Source organism: Triturus cristatus, chromosome 5_2, assembly GCF_964204655.1.
Source record: "Triturus cristatus chromosome 5_2, aTriCri1.1, whole genome shotgun sequence".
NCBI classification, from domain to species: Eukaryota; Metazoa; Chordata; class Amphibia; order Caudata; family Salamandridae; genus Triturus; species Triturus cristatus.
Genome location: NC_140588.1, coordinates 373,140,288 through 373,166,761, shown reverse-complemented (window position 1 = coordinate 373,166,761; position 26,474 = coordinate 373,140,288). Strand labels below are relative to the sequence as shown.

General features: G+C 43.9%; 1 protein-coding gene across 1 annotated transcript in view; it reads left to right on the top strand.

Annotated features, from left to right (window-relative positions):
- The first annotated feature begins 3,443 nt into the window (after positions 1-3,443).
- Positions 3,444-26,474, top strand: part of SSR1 (signal sequence receptor subunit 1) — a 193,445-nt gene continuing 170,414 nt past the window's right edge. The window contains exon 1 of the mRNA XM_085607224.1: positions 3,444-3,753. Coding sequence (XP_085463350.1) covers positions 3,690-3,753 — 64 coding nt within the window. The 5' untranslated portion in view covers positions 3,444-3,689. The remainder of the gene's footprint in view (positions 3,754-26,474) is intronic.

The window sequence follows — 26,474 nt, the reverse complement described above, 5'->3', positions numbered from 1 at the left end:
CAGAGTTTCACGAGAGAACCAGTTGCTACTGCACTCAGGCACTTTCACACAGAAATGACCCTAACAATAACACACGACGATGTTACCAACTCGAAACCAGACAATGCATTGTGCGACTTCACTTGTCACACATTTTCCCCGTGTACCTACAGGGCAACCAGACAATACTCGGTGCGACTTCACTTGCCACACGTTTTCCCTGTGTACCTACAGGGCATCCAACTTCCTACGTCCCGGAAGTCTTCAAAAACAACATAAAACGCAACACGACTCAACATAGAATGTTAGTACATAAATCAATAATCAATCATCAATAATCAATGACCATAATCAATAACCAAAAAGCACCAAACCAATGCAATAAAACCATAACTCTGCTACCAGAAAACTGCTCCAGTGGAAAAGGGCAAATTTACAGATCCTCCCTGCGTCATAGACCCGTCACCACACTTTGCTCATTCACGCACGCATTCACTGGTGGGGCCCATAACACCAACACTCATACGTCTCACTTGAGTCTGCACACAGGAGGGAAAGAAGCGCTGGACAAGTGGGGTACCTTGTAACCTATGAGAGAGAATTTCTTTACATTATATACATTACATACATCAGTACCTAAAGAGACCTAACTTTAACATCAAGGCACTCCACCACTTGGTCGATGGACGAATTAGTTGGACTGGTTGATGGTGATTTAGAACCCGCTAAAACACATTTAAAGTTTCGGATCTTTTAAGTTAATCGATACCTTATCAAAGAATCACAGACTGATCTATTATTATTCAACATTTAGTTTATCTAATTAATTCACTTCGTTAGCATAATCAAATTTATAATCCAATCAGAATTCTAATGAGTGATTTCTAACACTTAGATCTTGAACACAAATTGACATGACAATTGTATTTACCTAAATTTGAATATTTGGCGATCATTTCCAGAAGCACCCGTCAACCCACAGCATAACTCAAATCCCTTCAGTTGGAATCGGCCTGTTAGACTTAAATAGGAACCCAAATAAGTCCAGGGAAATCTCTCTCAGTGCGACACAGTCCCAAAATGTTGCCAAAGGACCAGGCGATCACGCTAGCAAATCGATTCTCCACACCAGCAGTCACCAACGGGAAAATGGTACGGACTTTTTTGTTTTACTGAATACCCCCCTTTTATATTCTTTTTCCCCTTACTTTTAAAACAATGTGCAACTTTTTCTAGAGCAGAAGTGTTCTGATTGGCTAAACCCTCTGAATTTGCACAAAGTGGTGATTTTCCCAAGTTCGCTTGCTTCCCATGGGACAGAGTATTACATCTCTCTGAATTGTATTCGCTTCATGGGTTCACAGGCGAAAGTTCCGAAGTAACAACATGTAGACCTCCGAGTACAGGTCTCTATTGTTTTTTCAGTCATTCACACTAGCTGGGTCCTGGCAATCCTCCCCGTTCCTATCCTTGACAAGGAACACATAGTCTTGTTGTTAGAGGTCGCCTGGAGATCTTCAGAGCCATCCGAGTCTGCGCAGTAGGCATCGCGCTCAAATGATGGTGGCCACTTCCGAACTCCATCTTCAGCACTGTGGCCTAGTAGGCCCGAATGCCAACTTAAGCAAAAACAAACATAAAAGTAATTAATATATGTAAATGAAGATTCTAATGTTCTAACCCACACTAATCTCAATATATATTAGTATTTTCCTGGCTTATAGCAACATTTAAAGCAATAATACTCACCATTCCGCAACACTAGGAGCACAAACCATCACAAAAGCAACATAAATCATGCAATTCTCTATTTGAACACATCCTACAATTAGTTTGCGTACCATAGTTAATCATTAAATTATTAGCCTTGCACTAAGCATTTTAGTCCTGCGTGTATCTTGTGTTTAGCAAGGTGCATATGTTGGTTAATCATAACACTTCAAACGATTAATACAGGTTAATATTTAGAATGATTACGTGATTAGTATTTTTCATGCAAATAGAGAAGGTATACAAAATTTTGCTTTACCTGCTCCACCACGTGCAAAGTGACAAATCATCAGCACAGAACTGAAGATGGGCTGGAAGGTTGTTCCATCAGTTGGTGCATGTATTTTCCCATTCAAAATATTAATTTCTTGCATTGAAGTATTTATACTCTTTCTTTTCAAATTAACGAAGTCCATTTACTTCTGTTACAATATCTCCATCTTCGCTTTGTCTGTCAATTTATTGTCAATGGAGGTGGGCAAACTACTGCAAGTTCGAATGAGATTACTGGCTCTGGCTCAGTTCGAGGTCCTCTTGGACCATCGGCACATAACAAGGCCAGCATTTATGGGGCATCAGCCAACCTCCCATCTATAAAGTCATTGTCTAATACCCTCATCCCTCTTGTAGCAAAGAAGTTGTTGCCAGACGCTGTGGTCTTTCTGTAGGTAGGCTGATAGACAAGTCTCATTATCAGAGTGCCGTGAAAGTGCTCATTGAGGAACATTATGCTACTGATTTTTTAAACAGTTTACTGTGAAATCAGACAATATGAAAATCATTAGCCAATACCATATCAAGAACAGGCGTGGTAATGTGTTTAACTAGGTCGCTTACTGTCTACATAGCTGCTCCAACTGATTTGTAAATATTTTCATAAACATTGTATAATGCGATAATGTGCCTATTATTGCTGAAGCCTCCATCTTAAACAACAGTAGATATTACAGTAACCAGCATAATGTGCTACATGGCTAAATACTGATAAGGTCCCAAAGGCGAGACGGATTGCATTGCAAATGCGTGTTATGATTTTAGCCGTAAAAACGTATGTGTTATAAGCAAAACATTTATTTGGGAGAATATTTTATGTATGATTTCAATCCATGAATTTGGTGGTTCTTTTTATGTATGATGCAAACCTATGAACTGTGTTTCTTGTAATTGTGTTTTTAGACTATTGTAAGGCAGACAGCTGAAAAAAAAACTGACCCTGAATGTCACTCATATGTACACATAAATATTGGAAATGTCACACATAAGCAATCCGAAAATTTGGCAGCTACGCATGCGCTGGGTGAAACTAGGAAACAGTAGTGTTTTAGCCAATGTAGACTCCGAGTAACTGACGAATAGCTCCTCCTTTCATATCTAAATCCACGAAGCATGATAAAAGTTCCGATTATTGAAGCCTGTCACCCTCTGGCCAAACTAACCAATCATTGCATTGTAGGAGGTGCCCAAAAAAATTATAATAGAAGAAAGTGTCATTGTGTAACGTAACTGGTGCTCATGTAAAGAGCTCCAATACATTCGGTTCGAGTCGCGACTTTGCGCTATATAACTACAAAAAAACAAAAAACAATACTGTAACTCAAACACAATCACTCCAAGATGGCGGGGACGGTGATGTTCCACAATGCAGCACCTAATCGCCCCGCCTATATGATGTCGTCAGACAGAGCGAGAATGCCTTTCATTAGTTCTCCTTGTATTTCAGCACCAGTCCTGAAGGCTGATCTGGCAGTTCAAAGCTGTCTCTATGATCTCCGAGAGCCACGTCCCTCTGAGTTGGGATGGGGGCGGGACGTCGCGCTTGTTATACGTAGTCGCAAGGGCCTGAGCAAAACCTTTTTGCCAGCTGCACTCCTTTCGAGCGTGAGGGCGCAGTACAAGTACCTTTGCGTGTTGCTTCTCAACACTGGTAATCCGTTGCAGCCATGAGGACCTTGCACAAAATGCTCCTGCTTTTGCTGCTGGCCTTCCCTGTCTCCGTGGTGAAAGGTAAGTGCAGACTCCTCTGTGCACTGTAGGGAGAAGGAGTGTGTCTTTGGAGATGGTGTAGTTTTGCAATCGCGTCTTGTAGCGAAGCTTCTGACTAACGACTTAGATTAGAACTTTCATTTAAAGATTCGACTCTGGCATCATAGGTTTTCTCTTTCAATAAGAACCAGCGTCCCACCAAGAACTTGATTGCTCTCTTTGGGTAGCATCCCAAGGGATTTTTTCGGTTATGGCGCTGCTTGTTTGTGGTTGTTTTCTTCATATGTTGACTTGTTTTCTTGCTTTACCGGTAGTGGAATGAGATATTTTAAGGGGCATTTTATATAAATAAAAGGTGAACCATGTTTTTGCATAAGTGAAAATGGTTACAATGAGGACTATTTTGTTGGAAACAGTTGTCTGTCACCTTGTGTCTACTTGTCATGATGAATGCCTACAGGGTTTCAAAGAGAGAGAGAGACAACACTCTAAATTACGGTTGTTTAATGGCCTGATGTCTGTGCTATATTGACGCTTGAGGAGTGTCTTTGGTCTGTGGTCCCTCCCCCAGTCAAGGGGCTGACGTGTCCATCCATTCATTCTCTACACGCGCCGCAGACGTGTTGTGGCTGCACCGTACACAGAACCATTGGAGGTGCAGGGATTAAAGGGAAATAGGCAGTTTTTATCCTGCATTTAAATTAAAAATTGGGGGTGCGTAAAGGATAAGACAACGTTTCGTTTGTTAGACTGTGGCTCACCTGTGAGTTCTTGAAGATCTGGGTACTCCAGTGCAGGACTGCTGCGTGCACTTGTGAAATGTTTCTATTGTAGACTTGTACGTGGTAGGAGTTCCCAAAAATTCAGAATGTTTTAATTCATTTTCTATGGTCGGGAGTCACTCGTGCTCACGTTGTCGATAAACCAAAGGCTTTCTTTGACTCGAATTGGGCTAGCTGTTGTATTTTAGACGTGTATAACATTTACTGCCCCTTACAGGGTGTCGAAGTATTTTGCCGACTGATGGCACGCGCTCTAATCTGTTAGATCCTTTCAGAACGCTGAGAATGTATTGACTACTCCGTTTGCAATGATGGCCTTAAACTCCAATACCAACATCTGCTGGCTGTTCTCCCCTAGAAGTCACCAGCCAACTACTCGGCAACCTGGATTACTGTCATTCTCAATTTCTAGGCTCCTCATCAGTAATTCTTATCTGCTTATAGAATGCAGCTGCATGCCCGACACTTGCCTTACCTCAAAAACCTATTTTTCCGTGGCATTTGAGAAAACAATCTGGCTTCCCATCTATCAGAGGATTGTCTTCAAAGCACAATGACCTAAAAAGCCCACCTACCGTCGTCAGTGTCTCGACTGATACCTGCCACTTTGACTCTTAAGATCTTCATCTGGTAATCTTCTGATGGTTTCAAAGTATTGTACGGCCAGCGATAGAAGAGTGGAAGAGCAAGCTTTCTCTGTACCTCCCAAACTGAATTTCCCTGCCAGTCTATCGTCTTTCACAGATATTATGCCTCCCCATAAAGCATTAAGTTTGGCTATTTGTCCAGACCATTGTCCGATCTCTACATTACATCATAAAGTGTGTGTAGAGAAGGCTTTTACATATGGTGCTCTTTATCACATCTCAAGTAGATGCCATAATTTGCCTGCCTCTATAGTACTGGCGCACACCAGCACCTTATGGCAGTTGTTTTAATTATGAAATGCAGATTTAAAAAAGGACACGGAATGGAATTAAGTAAGCTAAGTCTGGTTTCAAATGTTATCACCGTTTCCTGCATAGAGGCTTTCAAATTCACTGCAATGTGCTTTCTTTCAAACAGGAATACGCTTGCTTACGATTTTCCCAAGACTCAACCTCTATACAGCGAAAATGTTTAACTTAATTCATTGGGACATATGTGCTACATAATAATGCAGGGCATAGTCTTTCTCAAGAGCAACAACCCATATCTGCAACGCAAACATTTATTAAAACATCCACTGGGAGCAAAGAGGCAAAACACCTATCTTTCATTGTCCTGTGATGGCTGGTTTCAGTTCTGTACTTACTGTTTTTTGTCAGCCAAGCGCCCTCATGGAGAAGGGGCAGAATTATTCTTCAGGGCATGGTCAGATTTTGATTTCACTAACTGTGCGTGAAAGGGCTGGAATGTGCCTTCTTTAAAAGAATTCAGTGCCTTCCTTTCTTTTCCCCTGCACTGACGTTGTTTTGACTGCCTAGCACCAACACAGGTACCTTGGTACGAGAGTACCTGCGTTGTAAGGTCGTCGTCATCATAATCATCATCTCCTCCCTCCCCTCCCACCCAGGACACATTCCTTCACAAACATAATCCCCTGAGGCACTTTCCTGTTTGTGTGTTGCAGAATGCAGCACACACAGAAAGAGGAAGTAATGAGGAGAAATAAGGATGTTTCTCATTGTGCCTCCACTAGGGAGGCATAGGTTTTTGGCGCGTTCCCATGTCTACCACCTATGGTAAATCTGGGAAAGCATCAAAATCCATGGATGTTATGTGGTAAAACCCATGGAACACTGCCTTGGCCCAGAGTTAAGCAACGCAGCAATCTGCTTTGCTTTACTCAATACCTATGAAGCCACTCAAGGCCAAGCAAAGTGGCCATGTGTGGATTTTTGAGTTGCTTTGCTCTTGCATCACGTTGCGTGATGCCAGAGCAGCGTAATGGGGCTCATAAATATACCCCTAGATTCTTTATTGGCACTAGAACGCAAACAGCATTTTGATGTGTGCCGTTCTACACCACACACTGAAAATATTGTATCTAGGCATTTGTCTAAACTTGTGGTGTAGAATTAGTGGTCTTGTAATGCTCTAAATTTAGGATCACTTATTCAGGCATAGTGCTCATTCCCTTTTTAGGCCTCCTCAGAAGCTGCCAGTGATGATACAAATTGTGTGCCAATTTCAGGGATGTGGAATTCCTATAGCCCAACTCCCAGGACATAATGTTTGGGGTAAAGGGCAACAAGTTTTGATGTGTATTTTGTCCTTGGGACAAGTAGGCCCAACCCCCTGCAGCACAAACCCTTTGGCTGCCAATTTGCAGTACCACATTATGGATCAGGGAGGGCACTGTCTGCAGATAAGCTAATATTTTTGTCCATATGTTAATGCTTTTCAAACTTGTATTTATGGTTCATTAATAGGGTCAGCGCTCTAAGTAAATGTTGTAAGCTCTGACTGCACTACTGACGGTGGTTCCAGTATAAAAATGTGTACATACATGTTCAAAGTTTAGTAATATGAGGCTATGTATAATGCTCCCAGAATGCTCTCTGATTTGATGCAAATATTTGCTGAAGCTTGAAAGTAAGATAGATGATTCTTTTGTTTCCAAATAAAATGTTCATACAAAAAAATGAAAGCAGAATAAAAACAGATTGCTAAACTACTGTAAAATGTCAGGAACCATTTCTTTGCAGCATCATTTAGTAACTTATGTTGATGTGTGCTAGTATCTCCCAAAAGATATTCATAATGCAGAATCTGTGTAACCAGTTTCAATAAGATTTTGGGAAACAAAAATAAACAAGCATTGGCAAAGCCAGTATGTCTGGAATTGGTGGTCAGCTTTTTAGATTTGTCAATGTGCGAATTGTTTTGGCATGGCTTTGGAAAACGTTACTGATGTGGAAGCTGCTGAGACCTCACTATAATAACAAACATTGGCAAAAGCAAAAATAGTTTTTGGTCTCAAAAAGCACACACTGCCGCAGTAGTTACTGGCACTGAGCAGAACTACTTTGTGTGCCGATATGCTCCTTGTGAAAGAGCAGAACGCTGTCACTCACAGTGAAGCCAGACGATACACAGAGAGACACAGAATTTTAATAAACGCAAAAGGTTATGGTCAACGCCGGACCAAATTAGGGGCCCAATTATTAAAGAGAGTCTCAAAAGTGCACCCATGGTGCAGCTATATGGCTTTCATGAATTCCCAAGAATTTACAGAAGTAGGACAAGAAATAGTATCCCAGGAAAATATTTGTGAACTGCATTTTATCATGAGCAAATATGCATATGTAGATTTGCTCATGCGAAAATCTGAGTGTTTGCAAGTTCACTTTCCCACCAACCACTTTATAACTCCACTCTGGAAGAAGGTTTACATCTGCCATTGTCAGGAGTACATTTTCAACATTTTTCAGTATGGGAAATGATTAGAGACGGGTTGTTAAAACCCCTTAAAACATGCAAGTTAGTAGGTTTGCACAGACTCAAAAGGGCATTCTAACCCTGGAAATATTGCTCACCACTACCTTCAGCCCCAGTATGTAGATCTGCGGAAACGTGGCCACATAAGGGGATTGCAAGTATTCAAACACCACTATGGTATGAGCCCTGGCCTAATCAGAGAGGCTATATCCGAGCTCTTATATTATGAGATAGCAGCCATAATTTGTCGCTGCACTACATGGCACTAAAAGGGCATGTGGACTTTGTTACAGGACAAGTAGATTTAGGAAGCAACCTGCCCCATGGACAAGTAGATATTTTATAAAATTCCACACCCCTGCAATTTTGAGGTTGCTTTATGTGGAGCGAAGAGGAATGCAGGATTGACAATGGCATAGGACTAGAAAATAGTATTGAGTGGAAAATCATACTTGGCTTACTCCCAGGCTAGTTGGAGAATAGAAGCGTTTGCAATTTTGTTTTTCATTTACGATTTGCACAAAAAGATTTAGTGTGACCGGTCTTAATACAATTTGGTTTGCACTGGTTAACTACAAAACTGTTTGATCACCAAATCGGAAAGTTTAAAATTTTTCTTAAAATATAGAAACAATCTGGCAAATTAGGACTGATTTGTGACCATGATCAAACTTTATATCTTGCTTAGTTTCGTTCATCCTTTCTCAGTTCGATTTTGAGACCCATTTCCAAGTACATGGTTCAAATGTACATTTTAATTAAGGCATTGACTAGAAAATAATACACGTGTCTTTGCTTTTAGAGAAGTAGTCAGATGTTGGAAATAGGCTGCCACTGTCTTCATTAAGCATTTTAAATTGGGTTACTGAGTGGTAGAGGTGCTTGTAGCCACACTAGGAGAGATTCACTTGTCCAGCACTACTTTAAAAATCCATGTTTCTTTTGACTGGTAGCACTATATAAATATGTTGGAATAAAATCCAGGTATGTCCAATTTGTAAAGTTATTTCTTTTTCTAATCGCACCTGATTGTATACAAACGGAGTACAAGTTTGCAGCCAACACGTGTTTCCATCTGGCCAAATAAGACCAATAGGTTTCCGAGGCTGGTTATTCATATCAAAGTACTATAGTAGTACTGGATGTAGGAAGGGAAGTGGTTATGGAGAATGCATATGCAAGAGGAAGGAATCAACTTTTATGACTACAAAGGGACAGAAAGTAAGATAACTGTTCTATTTACAATTTGCAGTATGACACGCCATTCTTATTTGCTTATGTGTTCTTGTCTGTGTTTAGTGCTCTTGTGCTTGGTGAGTACAATGGGAGGCTGAAATTAGAGACAACAAACACCCAAAGGGTGATGGGAGGAATACTTGAATAAACTTTAACCATGCAGCCATCTTTGAATGGGAATACAACTATTAAAAAAAAAAAAAGACATTTGCAGTTCATGGATGCGATGCAGAACACTACAAGCAGTAATGAAGTTTCGGTAGTAATGTTTGAGCAGCTGCAGGGCTGGCTTCTTGTAACATCAAAGAAGTGTTGGCCCTGCAGTCCATGGTGCAGAATCTCACTTTTTTAAAACTGTAGTGCACACTGCATGCAAGCAGAAAGAATGTTGTCACTCTTTGATACCAGTGACTGAAGTGGGCTGTCCCATTACTCCTTGCTGTGGTGAGTTGAAGTGTGAATGGCACACCAGACCTATGATGATGGCGGTATGAAAGCCCTATAAAAAAATATTCTACACATGTATTTGTAGTAAAGTCAAAAGGTGTTTGCTTGTTCTAGATCTAAAAATGTAACATTTGTTTTGTTAATGTTACTTGTCAGGTGTATCTTTAATCTGGTGCGAGAGAGAGTGTTTTTTTCCTGAGTATCGTGTTCATATAAACGGTCAATGAATGTTTCACAATGGCTCACTCCGGTGATATGGCACATTCGTTGTAGGTTTCAACACAAGCTATCTTCTTTATTTATAAAAATTCAAAATTTTCGTAGCCAACACATGTTTTATGGCTTCCGCCACCTCCTCAGGTTTGTAGCACAAAAATCACCAATATAACCAACTTCTAAGCCATAAAATGTTCTTCAACTTTACTAAATCCCACAACATTCTCTTGAAAACAGTAACTTAAATACGTATTAGTCCATTCACCATAGTATGTTGTAGTATTGTACTTAGTTCACATCCTTGCTGTACCATTAAACATTAGATAAGTGCTTCCGTTATTTGCAACTCCTCTTCTTTCCTGCACCTGTTTCCCATACAAAGGGATAACCCTTTCAAATCTATAGGCACTTTGCCCCTAATCGGTAAGTGTAGCACTTGCTGAGAGGTCCTCACCCTAGTTAAACGGTACACCTTTGCAGCTATTTGCACATAATCACTATAGAGTTTGTATCCATAGCTGATAGATTCATGAACATTTACATTCCCCAATTCAATGTGAGTTTTACTTCTGAATCTTATCTCCCTCTTATGGTTTGGTTTTCTCGGGTCTTTGTAGATTCAGAAAAATTCAAATCCCACAATTAGACTACATAATAGACCTCTCCCACCACTGCTTCATGATCCTCAATCAAATTAATGAACTTACATTTCACTAAGTGTATCTATGTGCCTGTCCTAATATGACCACTTCACCATTTAAATTCTGATATCTGTCCATGTTGGCAGTTGCGCCTATTTTTTCCTTTACCTATATATGTCAACTTCATACAAAAAAATTGTAACACTGCACTCTATACACAGCCGTTGACCCTTCCTCACTCACCTCAAACTTTCATGCTCCCAACACACATCTCTCGCATCAATCCTTCAAACTCCATGATATAGGAATCGGTCATAAATGCTCACCAGATCCCACTGTTCCTCCTACACCCAAACTCAAAAAATTAAATGACTACTCATTCCGCATGCCCTTGCGACCAGTGCTTATCTCGTACATGAATCTCACTCCCTCTAATCCACTACACTACTGTATTATTGACTTTTCCGTTACACAAACTTTATCTCTGAAATTCCATCTCTGTATGACTAAAATTCCACCTGAGAACTCCACATCAATTCCATTACTTCTCTTTTTTAACCAGTTTGCAGCTCATACCCTCTTTTTAACTAAATTTGCAAACCATACCCATAAAATAAAATCCAAATAAAGGATGGGGTCCCCGGGGCCGAAATCATCCCCAGAGGGATGGGGTCCCCGGGGCAGATAATTGCTTGGGGAGGGGGAAATTCCCTAAAAAAAAGACTTTCATGGAGGATGGGGGTCCCCAGGGTCTAAAGAGACTTGGGAAGGGGGACCGCGCAGCTCTGCTCCCCTTTATCTTTAGAAATGGCCCTGGGGGGATGGGGTCCCCAGGGCCAGGCCCAGCATGGGGTTGGGAGTATGGAAGGGGTATTTGCTGCAAGGCATAGCCACGTTTGCATTTACGTTTGATAATTAATTACTTTATTTAAAAAATAAAAATAAACCTAGAAATTCACAGGGAAAAAACAGAGGTTAAAGTAACGTTATACTTAAGTGAATTTGTCAATGACAACATTGACGTTTTGAACTTGGGAAAAAATGACAAATTTGCCAGTTATATTTAGCAGCACTACCTACTACTTCTGACCCCAGCATATATGCACACACATATATTACCTAGTGGCAGTCACCCCAAGTAGTTATAGTTCCGATATTTCATAGAAAGATTTTTTGTTTTTTTTTTGGTTTGGTAATAACTTTGGCCTTGTTTGGTGGATCTTCACAAAACTTTCCAATAAAAAGTTCATCCACCTCTGCTCCTTCTTGGAAAGTTTTAGGGTGATCTGTCAAACCGGGGTTGAGAAAAACACGGATGGGGGATTTGGGGGGGGAAGAATCCCAAAATGCAAAATATCATGCCTTTTCCATAGACTTCTTTAAGACGAGCTACAGCAAATGCTGCTGAAAGGAATTATACCAAAATCTGCAGGATACTAGGTTTTGGTTTGCCGATTGTTCTTTTTAGGTCGAGCCTTGCAGCACACGTGCTGCTCTGAGATATGGTGGTCTCTCTGTGTGCTTAGGCCATGCCCACCACTTGTAATTGGCTCCTTATAGTGCCCCTTGTAAAATCTTCCTCTTCTATAGTTGCGTTGTTGTCTTTGTCCCGCCTAGTTACATGGATCATGTCCCTTTTCACCAATTATGCACGTTTGGTGCACTACTTTTTGTTTTGCTTCAGCTCGCTTGCTGTCCCTTCACCACTTACCGCGCGTTTCTGCCTTCCATGCTTTTGTCTACATCCCCCGCCAGTAAGCTCCATTGGATTAACGAGAGAAAGCCACTTTGCGAACCTGTTCACATATTTTCTTAAAACTTTATATAGTGCGAACTCGTCCCGAAGGTATCGGAGCGCTTTGCATGAGCATCAGTTGCATTAGTCACAGGCACTACACATCCCCAAGTATTGCAATTGTCCGTCATGCAACGACCGTTTAAAGTCTTGTAAAGCAGATGCCGAGACGCGTCCCTATCGGGCTCTCCATTTTTACCCTACGGGTGAAAAACACACAAACGTAACTCTGCAATAATATAATTAGTCACTCTTTTTGATGCAACTTCAAACGGACTCTTTTTTTCAGTTTTATATAGCGCACACTTGGAGCGCTTTACATGAGCACCATTGCACAAGGACATATTCATGTTTTGATTGCAGGATGTTGAGCCGACGTCAGACTTGAGCTTGCTTGACAGAAAATAAAACGCTGATGCTCGAGAGGAAGGGGCAGTGAGAAAGCATAGCCCTCTCATGAAGCTCTGGGCAAAAGCATGGCTGTCAAAGGACAACCAGAACGGAAGCATTTTCAAAATATTATACAGCGAATTCATAGTTGTTGCTTATGTGCCTTATGCAATTTACAGCAGTTGAGAAAGCCAATAGTGCTGGCTTGTTGTAGGTGTCATGTTACTTGTTGTGTTATATAGCTGGATGAATGGACAGCAGCAGCAAAATACCAATATTCAGTTGGGAGCAATTCCTGCTCTCGCTGGATGCAGGTATAGTTACATTGGGGCTCCTTCCGTGGCCCCCAACACGGAGATTGTGGGTGCCCTAGGTTGGCATACACCCTTTCATTGGCCGGTCCCCTGGGCCGAAATCAGCCCAGGGAGGCCGGGGCAGTGTGGATCCCAGTTAATTATCGCTGAGGATGGGGCTCCCCGGGGCAAAAATCAGCTTGGGGGGGGGGGGGGGGGGGGGGGGCTGTGGTTGCCTTTAGGGGGTTGGTGCCAGGCCTTGTAGCCGACCCCTGATTCCCAGGGCCAAAGATCGTGCGCAGAGAGGGATGGCTGTCCGCAGGGCCCGGCCCTGTGGCCAACCCTCCGCCGTGCACTGCTGAAGCGTTACAACAAACAATTGATGGACGGAATGCTGACAATGCAGACATTCTCCCCCAGTCAAGAGATCTGGGTTGAATCCATCGTTATTTTGCCCACTACGCCACCCCAGGTTAGACATGGCCATATGCAAATCAGTCTTGACCCTGTGCCTCATGGGAACAGTCCAGCCCGAACTGCCAAGCCATGTCTTCCCTGGACCGGATTCAAGCATCCTTGGACCGGTTTCTGGCTATCAGCCGTCATCAGCCAGGATAGCTTGACTCCAGTGGCGTAGTGAGCACGGGTCCCACGTCTGCTGAAGGGCGTGCACGCCGGCTGTTGGATTAACGTATGGTAATTGAAGATTACAAAAAAACCTAGAAATTCACTGAAAAAACAAAGGTTACAGGAAAGTGATAGTTAGGAAATAGCATTAGAAAACCATAGAAATTCACTAAACAGTTTACAAGGGCTTTATAAATAGGTTCAGATTTTGCACACACAAAACCAGCAAATTTAGTTAGTTCTCTCAAGTAACTATAACTCACCACATATTACATTACTCCTTAAATCTTCAATGACCTCATTGATAATATCACTGCAACAGTTGCTGTAAAATTATTGATGTGAAAGCTGTGCATGACGGGGGCACAAGTTATACTTACTTGAGAACTTTAACTGCTGAATTTCTATGGTTTTGTGTGTGTAAAAGCTGAATCTAACTTTAATCCGTTAACTTGTGGGCCTCCTCCCCCCAGTGCTGAACCCATTTTGGGCTATTAGGGGTAGTTCGCGATTAGGCCTCTAACTTTTTGACCACATAAGGTATCCATGCCAAATTTGTGTCCTTTTCTTCCAACATTATGGGGATTCTAAAGGTACCCAGGGTTTGTGGATTTATTTTGGGGGGGAAAAAGGGCTACAGATGAAAGCATCTGGGTTTTTTTCCCCCTGCAAATGGTATCAGAAAGGGGGTTGTGGCTATGAAATCACCATCTTCCCAGCTTTCACGTACAAGCAGACTTTTGTCAGAAAACACATCTTTTACACAGTTTTGGCATTTTTCTGTGACCTGTGACCTAGCCTGTTTTTGCAATTTTTTTTGTGCTTTCAAATTCTTTCCAGTTAATCGTAGAAATGGGTATGAAAGCAATAATGGATCCCGGAAAACTATACATTTTGGAAAAGTAGACTGAATTCATCAAGGGGTCGTTTTGTGTAGATCCTTCAAGGTTTCTTTATAGAAACTAACTGTTGAATATAGGAACAATTGAAAATTAGTTGAAAAACAGACTTTTGTATCAACTTTTTCACCTGTAACTTCTAATTACGACCGCTGTTTGAAAGCAATATACCGTTACATTCGCTAGACCTTTTTGGTTGTGGGGATATATAGGGCTTGTAGGTTCACCAAGAACCTGACTAGCCCAGAGCCAATAACTGAGCAGCATCTTGCAATCGTTTTTAGGTCTCGCGAGCCAAAGGCTCGAAAGAGACATTTTATAACTGGGTTTTTCAAAGTGCTGCCGTGGCCTAAAGCTACAGTGCACGTGGAACGTGCACGCGCGCAGCCGCCAATCACTGCTGCGCGCGCACCACTCGCGTGCTTGCCACACAGCGCTCCCGTCCAAGCGATCGCGATCACTTTCGCTTTGATCGCGATCGCTATTACTCTCGTTTTCAGCCGCGCGGCCGAATGCTTGTTTTAATATGTCCGCATTATGAGCACCTATCGGAACAAGGCAGGATATTTGAGACCATGTGTGCCAGCACTTGGTTTCTTTTTAACTTAGAGTACCCCCCATGACAAAGTGCCTTTATGTATTTAATATCACCGGTGCTTTCAGGCCCCTCCCACCTCCCAACACAGCCTGGGAAAGCGCCTTCATTTGTTTAGCATCACGGGCGCTTTCAGATCCCTCCCGCCTCCCAACACAGCATGGCTAAGCGCCTTTATTTATTTAATGTAACCTTCGCTATCACTTTGGGCTCGTCTGCTTTTTGGCTGGCTGATCGCACTCTTTCCGCGCACATATCCACCTTTCATAGGCCGCTGAGTGCAACACACATCGGGTGTGCCGGAGCCCTTCTTAGCGGGTGTCGTGATGTCACCGGGTTTCCTAGTAATGTATCTTTCCCTGATACACAGCCGGTTGACGTGTTTGCAGCAGCCTGTTAAACGTGAGTGTCCAAAGCTTCAGTGCGACCAGGCACAGTCCCGCCACACCAGGGGTGCACGAAGTTGTGCTGTTGGAAGCGACCCACCGTACCCTTGGTTAATTCGGGGGCGCCCCGCGCAAGAATGTGAACTTCTCGGACATTTTGTTGAGCCTCCAACCTTCCTGCGATTCAGCCTCCCTCACTCCCTCAGTGGGGCTGCAGACAGTCTCCGGGGGCTAATCCAGCCGGGCGCATCCTTGGCACTGCAAAGCTGCGATTGGCACAGAGCTGGCCTGCGGCCAGCTGCCACCTGGCTACACAGAGCTGCTGCCTCTAATCCCCCTGGGCCCCGCTTCCCACAGTGCAGCTGCACGATGGGGCTCGGGCTACCACTGCCGCGTGTCGCCCTTGTGGGGTTGTTATGGGTGCTACAGGCAGCGTCAGGGTGTCCAGGGCACAGCCGCCACGCGTGGAAGCTCTAGTGTGGGCACCTGGGGCATACCTGCACACAGCCAATGTCGGCGGGGGACTGAAGGCTTTTCTGACCATGGTGTGACACTATATCTTAGCCAGGTGCTCCAAGTGTGCCTGGCAGCTTTCACAGCCTTATTTGGCTCCCGTTTACTCACCACACTGCCCGCCATTTCTAGGCCTTGTCTAAGCGTCCTGCATTGCTCTCGAGTTCTGAAACCGTTAATGGAGTCTTCGCATTTCCTTCGTAGATCTCCAGTATCAAGACTGTTGGCGTGGTCACAACCCCTTTGCACTAGATTTCTTCCCAACGTAATTTGTTCTGCTGAGGGCCCGTGCTCTGTTCAGCATAGTTTATGTGGGATTTGTGTGCATTTTGGAAACAGCGTCAGTCAATTAGTCCTTCCCTGTCCCTGTGAGGATTTCAAATGAATGCGCAGCAGGTGGGCCCGCCATAAATCCAGAGCGTTTGCTAAATATTGATCAAGCTAAATAATTTGCCCATCAAAACCAGCAGGCTTGCTCGGTGAGTTCAATGCTCGCTGCTGACGTCTGCAGCAACCTCAAGGTCACAATGCAGCCACTGGGTCGCATCTTCCAGAGGTCAGTAAAATGTATAAACATAAATTGGCAAACAGTAATGTTGGCTATTTATAGCACTAGAAGAGGACTGGCAGCTTTGACTGCTGCTGGGGTAGTAAACTTCAGCACTTACCAGGGTTCAATGGGCCTATCAGCGTTCTTGATCCCGGTGCCACTGCACCTGCTGCACCAATGCTAGCTTCGCCCCCGACTGAACCACTCATTAAAAAGTGTATTCTTGTTATTTCCTTCGTAGATCTCCAGTATCTAGGCTGTTGGCGTGGTCGCAACCCCTTTGCACTAGATTTCTTCCCAGCGGGATTTGTTCTGCTGAGGGCCCGTGCTCTGTTAAGCATAGTTTATGTGGGATTTGTGTGCATTTTGGAAACAGCGTCAGTCAATTAGACATTTCCTGGCCCTGTGAGGATTCTCTCACTTTATCCCGTTTCTTTCTGCCTCTTTCTCTTTGCTCCCTCACTGTCCCTCCTCACTGCCTCCTGTTATCTCTTTTTCTTCTGCCATCGCTCTTTCTTTCGCTCATCTCCATGAGCCACTGGCGCTCTCTTGTCCTCCTCTCCCTTTATCGCCCCTCTCTCTTTCTTTTTGTTTTTCCTTCTGTATTTCTTGCTCTCGTTTTCTCGCTCCATCCCACAAACTTAAGTATCAGCCCCTTGCACCAAGTTCTTCCTTTCTCCCCTTCCCTCTGCGCCTCACCAGGTCACTATTTTACCACATTGCAAAATACCTTTACATCGCATTTTCGAAACTTTGACCTATTGGTGTTGTAAATGACACTGCCTTTTATTATTGCAGGTTTTTTTAAACATATAAATGAAAGGCATTGTCATTTACAATGCCAATAGCTCAAAATCTCGCTAATGCGAGACCTATTGCATTGCAAATGCTTGTTTATTATGTACCGGGTATATAGCATTTATTCTGGGAAAATGTATACATGTAAAAATCGGTATGAAAGACACCTATGTATTTCTGAAATGGGAACAACATACAGAGTTTAGAAACAGATATTTGCACATTTCCGAAATTGGGAGTACCCATGCTAGCATGAGAATTGTAGGTCATTTTTCAAAATGACTTCTTTTTTTATACATTGTCTTTTGTTTGGAAGGCAGAAATGCATCGAAAGTCAATAGGTAATAACAGTTGCTATACAATTCTGTGTTACCTTAAGTCTCCTGATAAAAATGGTACCTCCCTTTTGTGGGTAGGCCTAGTGCCTGCGACAGGAAACAGCTCAAAACGCAACGTGGACACACCACATTTTCACAGTGAAAACGGACCCTTTTTATGCCAAGTGCCTAGCTTTAGATTTTGAACCCTAGCTCTGCCCGCACCTAGGGAAACCTAGCAAACCTATACATTTTTGAAAACTAGACACCCTGGGGAATCCAGAATGGGGAGACTTGGCTGGCTCTCACCAGGTTCTGTTACCCAGAATCCCTTGCAAACCTAAACCAGCATTGGCATAGCCAATAGGTCTCGCCTTTGGGACAGACAGACTGAAGCAGATCCCCCAGCGCGTATCGGCTGCACGCGCTGCTAATTCATTTAGCATAAGTTGTAGACAGAAAAACTAAGTGCCACAACGTTAAGAAGAATGATCCGAATTCCAGCCTGAAACCACTAAACTGGTTACGTCAACACGCACACTGTCGCATGTTTCATCTGCCAACCCGCCTTCTCCACGTGATACAGTAGTGCCTGTCATCTCTCCCCCTTCCCCTCACTGGGTACCAGGCCTGGTCCCATGTGTTATCTTTCCTTGTTCACTTTGGGTGTCACACTATTCGTATGATGACAGAGAATCTAATCTAGACCAGAAGTCCCTATATCGTTAGGTCCTGAAGAGAACCCCCCCATCCACATAGGGGTCGAAACGCTGTGGATGAAAATAAAGCGAACCACTCCCACTATGCATTGTTTTGGAGGGTCGACTTTATAACTGCATTGGAAACCGCTCTGTATATTTGTTCACTAATTGTCACCATTTTAATAGGTTCCATTTTTTCTCTGGGGACACAATACACTGTTTACAACTGAACTGCATTCTACCATGATTATATAAATTATTTTTTCTTTACCCTATACTGTGTTGTGTACAGTCTTTTCTCTTTCTGACATATTAACCCTATAATATATAGCGATTGCGCACTAGAATACCATTTATCCTTCCAGATTTATGTCCACCACAGGAACCGCTGTTTCTGCATATAATCACTCGTGTGGGAGACCCAAGTACCCGCGACAGGCAAGGGCCCAAAACATTTTGTGATCGGCAATTTTGATGTCTTCTCAATACGTTTTGGGCCTTGCCTGTCGTGGGTAATTGGGCCTCCCACACCAGTGAGGCACCATTTTTATCGGGAGACATGGTGGAACGCTGGGTGGTAGGAACTTAGTGTCAGCCCGGTGATGCCACAACGTTCCTACACAAAAATGTGTGGAAAAAGTGATCTCTAGCTACTTGAAGCATGAGAAAACATTACTGTCACGTGCTATCAATGCTCTCACTGTGTTGAATCCAACTCCTTCCAGTTTGTGGATGCAAGTTGGGGGGTACCAGAGTATGCCGCAAAGCTGAGCAAGCATATCTACCTTTGAAACTAAGGCAAACATGCTGGACATTTTCAAAAGCTTTCTAAAGCAAACACCATAAACAATGAAGAACAGTTGAATGTGAAATGTGAAACACGGGTACTCTGGCGTATGTTCTGTCCACCAGCATGTGCGGCATGGGGACTATAATGCACTTGTCAATTGGCGAACAGCACAACTGCCACGTTCTCAAAGCAGATAAAGTTGTTCAGAAGTCCATGATTTCCTGAAGTAGAGGAAGAAATATTCTGCAGCTCCTTGCGTAGTGAAGGAGTGGCCCACAGACCGTAGGTATCCATTCACACCAATTGAAAGGCTTACCTATTGGCAGCTCCACCTCAGTCAATTTCCCAGGATTTTGCTCGTGTGATACAACATAAAACAAGTAGGAAAACAGAAGGCAGGCTTACTTGGGCACTGGGGACAGTAAACACGAGTCTCCTGCCTCTTTCCCTGCATCGAGCACACTTTACAACAACGACATGGTCGCTCCTTTTTGGGTGTTGGAGGAATTTTATCAGCAAAGTGTCGCTCCTGCAGCCTTGCCACGTCCTCCAGAACACATCAAGTGGAGGCTGCTGCTTCTGTAGCAGTGAGACTTTCAATCACAGACAACTTAAAGTCAAGTAAAGACATGAGTCTTCGTGTGGTGGTCTCACGATAAACAACATGCGCATTGTATGTTGCCATCTGGATCAGGTGTGTAAACAGTTTCTTATACCAAGTGTGAGTTTTACGACTCGCATTGTATGGCTGAAGAACCTGGTCGTTGTTGTCCACTCCGCCCATGTACTTGTAATCAAGTATACAGGTGGGCTTGTGGACTTCGGCCATCTGACCCCAAACCGTGACAGGGGAAGTGCTCTCGGCATGAAGTGTAGTGAGCACGTACACGTCACGCCTATCTGAGAACTTGACTGCGATCAGTTCGTTGCAACGCAGTGCTCTGGGATTTCTGGAGCTTTTTGCAAACAAGCTCCTGTGGGAATCCTTTGTGGCAACAACAAATTGTACCGCAAGCCACGGTGCCAGCTTCGTAGAGCTCACTAAACAGCTCTACTCCTGTATAGAAATTGTCCACATAAAAGTTATAACCCTTGTGAAGAAGTGGTTGGACAAGCTCCCATACGATCTTTCCTGTGACGCCTAGCGTGGGAGGGCAACCTACAGGGTTAGGAGTTGTGTCCTTCTCTGTATACATTCAAGCTGTACACATAGCCAGTCGAGCTCTCACAGCATGTACAGCTTGATGCCATAGCGAGCGCGTTTGATCGGAATGTACTGTTGAAACAGCAGCCGCCCTTTATACAAGATCAAGGACTCATCAATGGCTATATTCTTTCCAGGAGTATAAACCTCTGGAAACCTGGCAGACAAATGTTCGACAGGCCGAATTTTTAACAACCTGTCATGGTCTGGATGGTCCCGGGTCAATGCAGCAGAATTGTCATTGAAATGCAGCATGCGCTGCAATAGCAAGAAATTATCTCTGCTCATGTATGATGCGAAGATGGGGGGTTAACCAAACTGTGCGAGTAGACCAGTAGGATAGCATGGTTGGTTTATGCACTACCCCCATTTTAAGCGTGAGGCCCAAAAATACCTACAACTCCCCTAAAGAAGTGGGAATCCACTTGTGTGCCCTAGAATGAAGACCAAGAGTGCCTTCTTGCTCCCTCAGAAATTGTTCGGCACGCAAATTTGTTTGCTGCACAGTTTCGTCAAGGAAGTTAACATCCAAATAGAGATGGACGTAGTCAATTGGCAAAAAATTCGCCGTATCGACTTTACATCCAGAGTCACCAGTGACAGGCGTAATTTGGGGCTTAACTAAATTGGGAGGCTGCCAAGACAGCACTCAGTCTTTGATTGTGGCCGCACGTGCCTGCACTCTGGGTTGCTTTAACATGTTACTGGTGTCCTGCTGCACAGACTGTGCTAGCAAAGGGACAGCACGGCTGACCGTCTCCTTCAGAATAGCTGGAAGATGAGTCATCGGTTGGAACTGCGCCGACTGAAAAATCACTCCCAGATTAGGCTCCATTGTCCTCTCCCTCAGATGCTGTCTCAGTATCTGCTGTCTCAGTCTCTGATCCTGCCTCAGAGCTGGACTCCAGAACCAGTCTTAAGGACTGGGCAGCATTCATCCAACGATATGCCATATTTGCAAGGGCCTAAAACAATCCTTTTAAAACAATAACCTACGTAGAAGGCAGATAGGTTGTTGGTTTTAAAGTGTAGCTGGGTGTGTGCATGAATAAAGTGTTTTAACAGTCAATGACGGTCACCTTACCTTTCCTTTGCGAAATCCGTACGCTCCCCAAAAAGACTAAAAGAGAGAGAAAAAAGACACAGTATTACTTTACCTTGCCACATACCCATCATTGCAGCCTTTTAGCGCTTGTGGAAGCCAGTGCTACCATTATTTTGGCGCCAAGATACCTACAGGTGAATGTGTGCTTTATAATTGCATACTATGACCTCCTTTTGATTTCCCTCATTACCATCCTTGCAAATGTGCCCCTCATCTCTCCATAGCCCCTCTCACATACATTTCATCTGTTTCAAAGTGTTTCTACTGTGTGGCTTTACTAATCCACTTAGCTATCCACATAATACAGATCTGTTCTTTCCAGTATGCCCTTTAAGGGGTCAAAACTGCCACTAGACAAAAGTCTATCTCTATCTAGCAGGAGTTTTTGTTTTTGTACTCTGCAGCAGTACCACACTTTACTGCCTTTCATTTAACTTTAAAGACTCATTATAGTTTTTTCACAGTATTACATTTTCAGCACTGAGATCTCTCTGTAAAAAATAAAATTACAAAATTACAAAAAAAATATATCTATACCAAGCAACCCCTTCCTGTAGGAGAGATGAGAGCCCACACAGGTAACTGAATCCAACTCCTTTAATTTCAGTTTAAGAGCGAGCGGCATAATGCATTTCAGCACTCCGTGCCTTTCTCGGATGCCATTGCTCGTTCCAAAATGCACTGTTCACTTAAGGAAATCGAGCGTTTCGCTGGGATTGGTGGAGACACTCCTTCCACCTTTGTAGGGAGGATTTTCTGGACTCGCTGCCCCGAGTCCACTTGCTGCAGAAACACACGTGGCAGTCCTTGCCCCAGTGGGCGGTGTCTGCAGCTCCCTTTGCATTGTGGATCCTGTAGTGTGAGGGGCTGGATTTGCTGACCTTCACCCAACTGATTGTCTGTCTGTCTATTTTACAAATGAGCATCTGTAGGCTTGTGGTACAGATCAGTTGTTATTTTGTGTTCATGAATGGAGAGTAGCACATCCAGAAAAGGGAGATGAGGCTTCTGTTTAGTATTGCTACTGGTAAATTTGATGGTAGGATGGATATTGTTGATATAAGCTGTAAATTGTTCCAATGTTCTATTTCTTGCATTCCATTTTATAAATATGTCATTAATGTATCGTAGCCATACCAGTGGTTTGATGCAAGAAGTAGCAAGTATACTGTTGTCTAGTTTGCCCATGAAGATATTTGCATAGGATGGAGCCATCAGAGTGTCCATGGAAGTCCCTTGTATCTGCAGATTGTGTTTACCATTGAATGTAAAATTGTTGGATTTAAGAATAACTCTTGCAAAGTTGGTAAGCACATTTGTTGATGGCTTTTTCACAGTTCTTTTTATTTAAGAGCATCAGTTAATGCCATAAGCCCATCTTCAAGCTAAAGCCTAAAATTTTCTTGAATCTGGGTGTTTACTTGCACATAAGAGTGCACCAGAACTGCTGAAGGTGATTTAATTTCTCTGCATGACATACCAGTCTGTGTAGTTTTTGTTTTGCTGTTTTATAAGTAGTGATTAACTCTACAGCCTCTGTGTTCCTCCGAGCAACGCTGATGGCCTTATTACGGACTTTCTTTAATGCCAGCGCCTGTGTATAAGTGCAGCTGTGTTTTGGGCGAGCATGTTGATAAACAGGCTATTGGAACTTATCGAGTAGTTGTCGAGATTTAGCCAGTTGGTTATCAGAGGGCTGGTGTTGGACTTTGCTTGGGCGGTAAGCTGCACACCCTCTTCCATGATGGTGCTGCTAGCTGCGGTGTTCCATTTTAGACACTTTAGGTTATCCGAGTGGATGCCATAATGTGTTGTCCTTGATGGTTCATAATATGATGGGTTAAGGGCAATGGTGGTTATCTGAGGGCGTTGGTCGCTCTCTGTACGGGCCATGATACTTAAGCTTTCTATGTGTGAAAACATTTCTTTGTTACAGATGGCGTAGTCCAAGTAAGAGCACATATTACCATTTGTCCTGGGCCAGTTTGGTGGAATATCTTGTGGGAACCTGCTGTTCAGCACAGTGTATCCAACATTTTGGAGCTGTAGAGCCAGAAATTTGCCTAGCGCACTGCGTGGTTGGTCCCTGGGTTTTACCTGATCCGTGATGTCCTGTGGAAGGCCTGGTGGAGAATTTTCCAGGTCCTCGGGGACTCCCTTGGAAGGGGTTAGTGTTGAAATTCCCTGTAATCAGGCAATCGGCTTGTGAGAAATCCTCCTCCAGTCGGGTTGCAAAGAATTGAAATTAACCAGTTGAGCTGTCAGTTTTGTTCTTGCACTGGGCTTAATATATTCATTAAGAATCAAGAGGACGCTGCTGTTTCAAGCTTTTGATGCCGATTCATAGAAATCAACTCTCTTGGAATAGGGGAAATGAATTAAGTTTTATACTTTGTTTTACAGCTCTTAACTGATTTTAACGCTTGTGCGCTTTGCACTTTAAACTCACGGAGTGGAGCGCCATCTTTTCTCCACACTGCCGGCATATTCATAGGGAGAGCGGTCTAGCTTTGCTGACCGGCTCCCCGGTGCCTATTTAATGCACACCGCACCAGTGCAGTGGCCGCACGCCAAAAGCAAGCCCATCCGTACCGCAGTCAGCTCCAACCACGCTGCTCAAATGGATAGCGGTAAGTTCATCACCTAGCCACGAGATACCCTCCTGGCTTTAAGGAGTAACCTGTATATGGGAAACAAGTGTGCTAACCTGGAGAACACTGGCATCCCATACCATTGTAAGGAATGTAATTTCACCTTTGGGGCACCGCGCTTGGTGACCTGGGTAAAGGAGAAGAGCCCCTGTTCTCAGAGGGTGACTGATGGTAGGGTAAGAGCTTGTTTGATTAATTGCACATCGCTTCCCAAACCCACCGATGACATTTTGACTATCCTTGATGCATAACTACTGGGATGTAATGTTCCTAAGTGAAACCTGGTTAAAGGAGGAATTAAAGCCGGCCCAGACCCTTGCTATTGCCCCCCCCCCCCCCCCCCGCCCGCTTCCAAATAGTCTGCGCAAACAGGAGTTGTGATAAAAGTGGGGGAGGGGTTGCTATTATTTTTGAAAAAATCATGGGAGATCTCCAAAACAGAATTGAGCAACATAGGCAATATGGGGGGCTTACATTTCTGTATAAAGATCTCTCCTACTGTCTCTTTTGCAGAGCTACTGATATATAGACTCCCTTACTGTCCACACAGTTTTAACCCCCGAGCTATGCAATCTCATTGCTGAGAGATCATTGCAATATGCCAACTCTTCGGCCTTAGGAGACTCTAACCTCCATGTAGATGATTCAAGTTGCCCCCAAACCTCTCAGCTAACCTTACACAGCACGTGAACGTTCCCACTCGCAGAGCAGGTCATATTGTTTATCTAATTTTTTCAAACATTCCAACCATGAAAGCCGAGGTCCCCAGGTGCATGGTCTGGACGGACCACTTCCTGGTCCCCTTCTCATTCATTCTGGAGAAAACAGAGTTGAGTGGGGGGTGAACGCAGTGTGTTAAACAAGCATTTGCATTCCAATAGGTCTCGCATTTACGTGAGTTAGAGCTATTGACATTGCCTTGTATATTTGTAATAGTTTTAAAAACATAAATAAAAGGCATTGTCATTTACAATGCCAATAGCTTTAACTTGTGTAACTGTGAGACCTATTGCATTGCAAATGCTTGTTTGTCTTGTAGCCCTCCGTGCAACTGAGTGTACTTTCTTGTTCACTCCCTCGTGTACTGCTTTCTCATTGAAATCCCCTCGCCCTCCATTATCTGTTTCTGGCCCCTCCCCCTCCACTAGCATGAAATTCTAAATATAAAAGAAAAGCTTACCTGTTGCCTCTCTTACAGCCCCCAGATTTCTAGCGTTTTTATTTTTTTAAACTTTCACCCATAACCCCACCCAGCTACACCATTGCTCCCTCCTCAAAATCTTATTCTTGCTTCCAAAAGCTCCCACCTCGCAGCTCTCTCCATCCCTCCCCACCTGCACCACCATTGCTCCTCCTTGCATCTCGTTTTAATTTTTAAAACTCCTCACTCACTGCTCACTCCATCCCATCCCCTGACCCAGCCCATTGTCATCTCCCCTCCTCTCATTTTTGTTTAGTTTAAAAAAATCTTTTGTTGAAGTGCCGTGCAGTTTCAATTTTCTGCCGAGCCACTCCATTCTTAAAAAATGCAACTACTGTACAATACAAAGACTTGGTGTCTGTAATCGCGGACATAAATGGAGGGGACAGAGGGTTCTATGAGGAAATTCCTTTATTGCAATCAATTGGAAGCGCTAATTGCTTTGTCAAATTAAATCAGTACGAAACACTTCTTCTTTCACCACTCTATTTTTAGGGTTCATGGAAGGTGGGTTCGGCGACTTCTTGGCAGGTAGCGTCTGTACCGGGGAAACAGGTTTTCAGGATGTCCGGTGTCTTGGGAAGCCTCGCTCGAAGCAGATTGTTGAGGGAGACGAAAGAATAGGGCTCCGGTGAGACGCTGTCTTAATATGCATAAATCGGGGAAGGGAGTGAGGGAACACCAGTGCAGAGCCACACGCACTCCTGAGGGCGGGGATTGTGCAGGGAGTCCGGGGTGTTTGCGGGAAGTCGGGAAGAGCACTGTTTAGCAGGCTTTCTCCCCACCCACCCCGCAACGCTCTCCCGTACCTTGTACAGCCACGCTCCTCCTGGAGCGTGGCCTGGCGCAGCACCTTCCTGGAGGCCTCCTGGCACTCTCGGCGGTACCACTTCTGCGCAGAAAGAGATTAACGAGGCGAGGCTCCTCTCCTTCAGGTCTTTCGCTGTCTTCGGCTCCACTGTGCTCCAACTCCGACTCGCTCCGAAGCTTCCGGGATTCGCCTCTTCCTCCTCGGAGTCTCCCTCTAATAGTCTGCTCTCAGTGACGTCGTCCTGACTTACTTCCTTTCCCGCTTCCTGCTTCCAGTTAAAGGGGTCGGGTTCCGGATATTCGGTTTCTTCCTCCGGCAGGCCCTTCCAGTAATGCTGACGTTTTTCTGGCTGGGGAGACATAGGACCATGT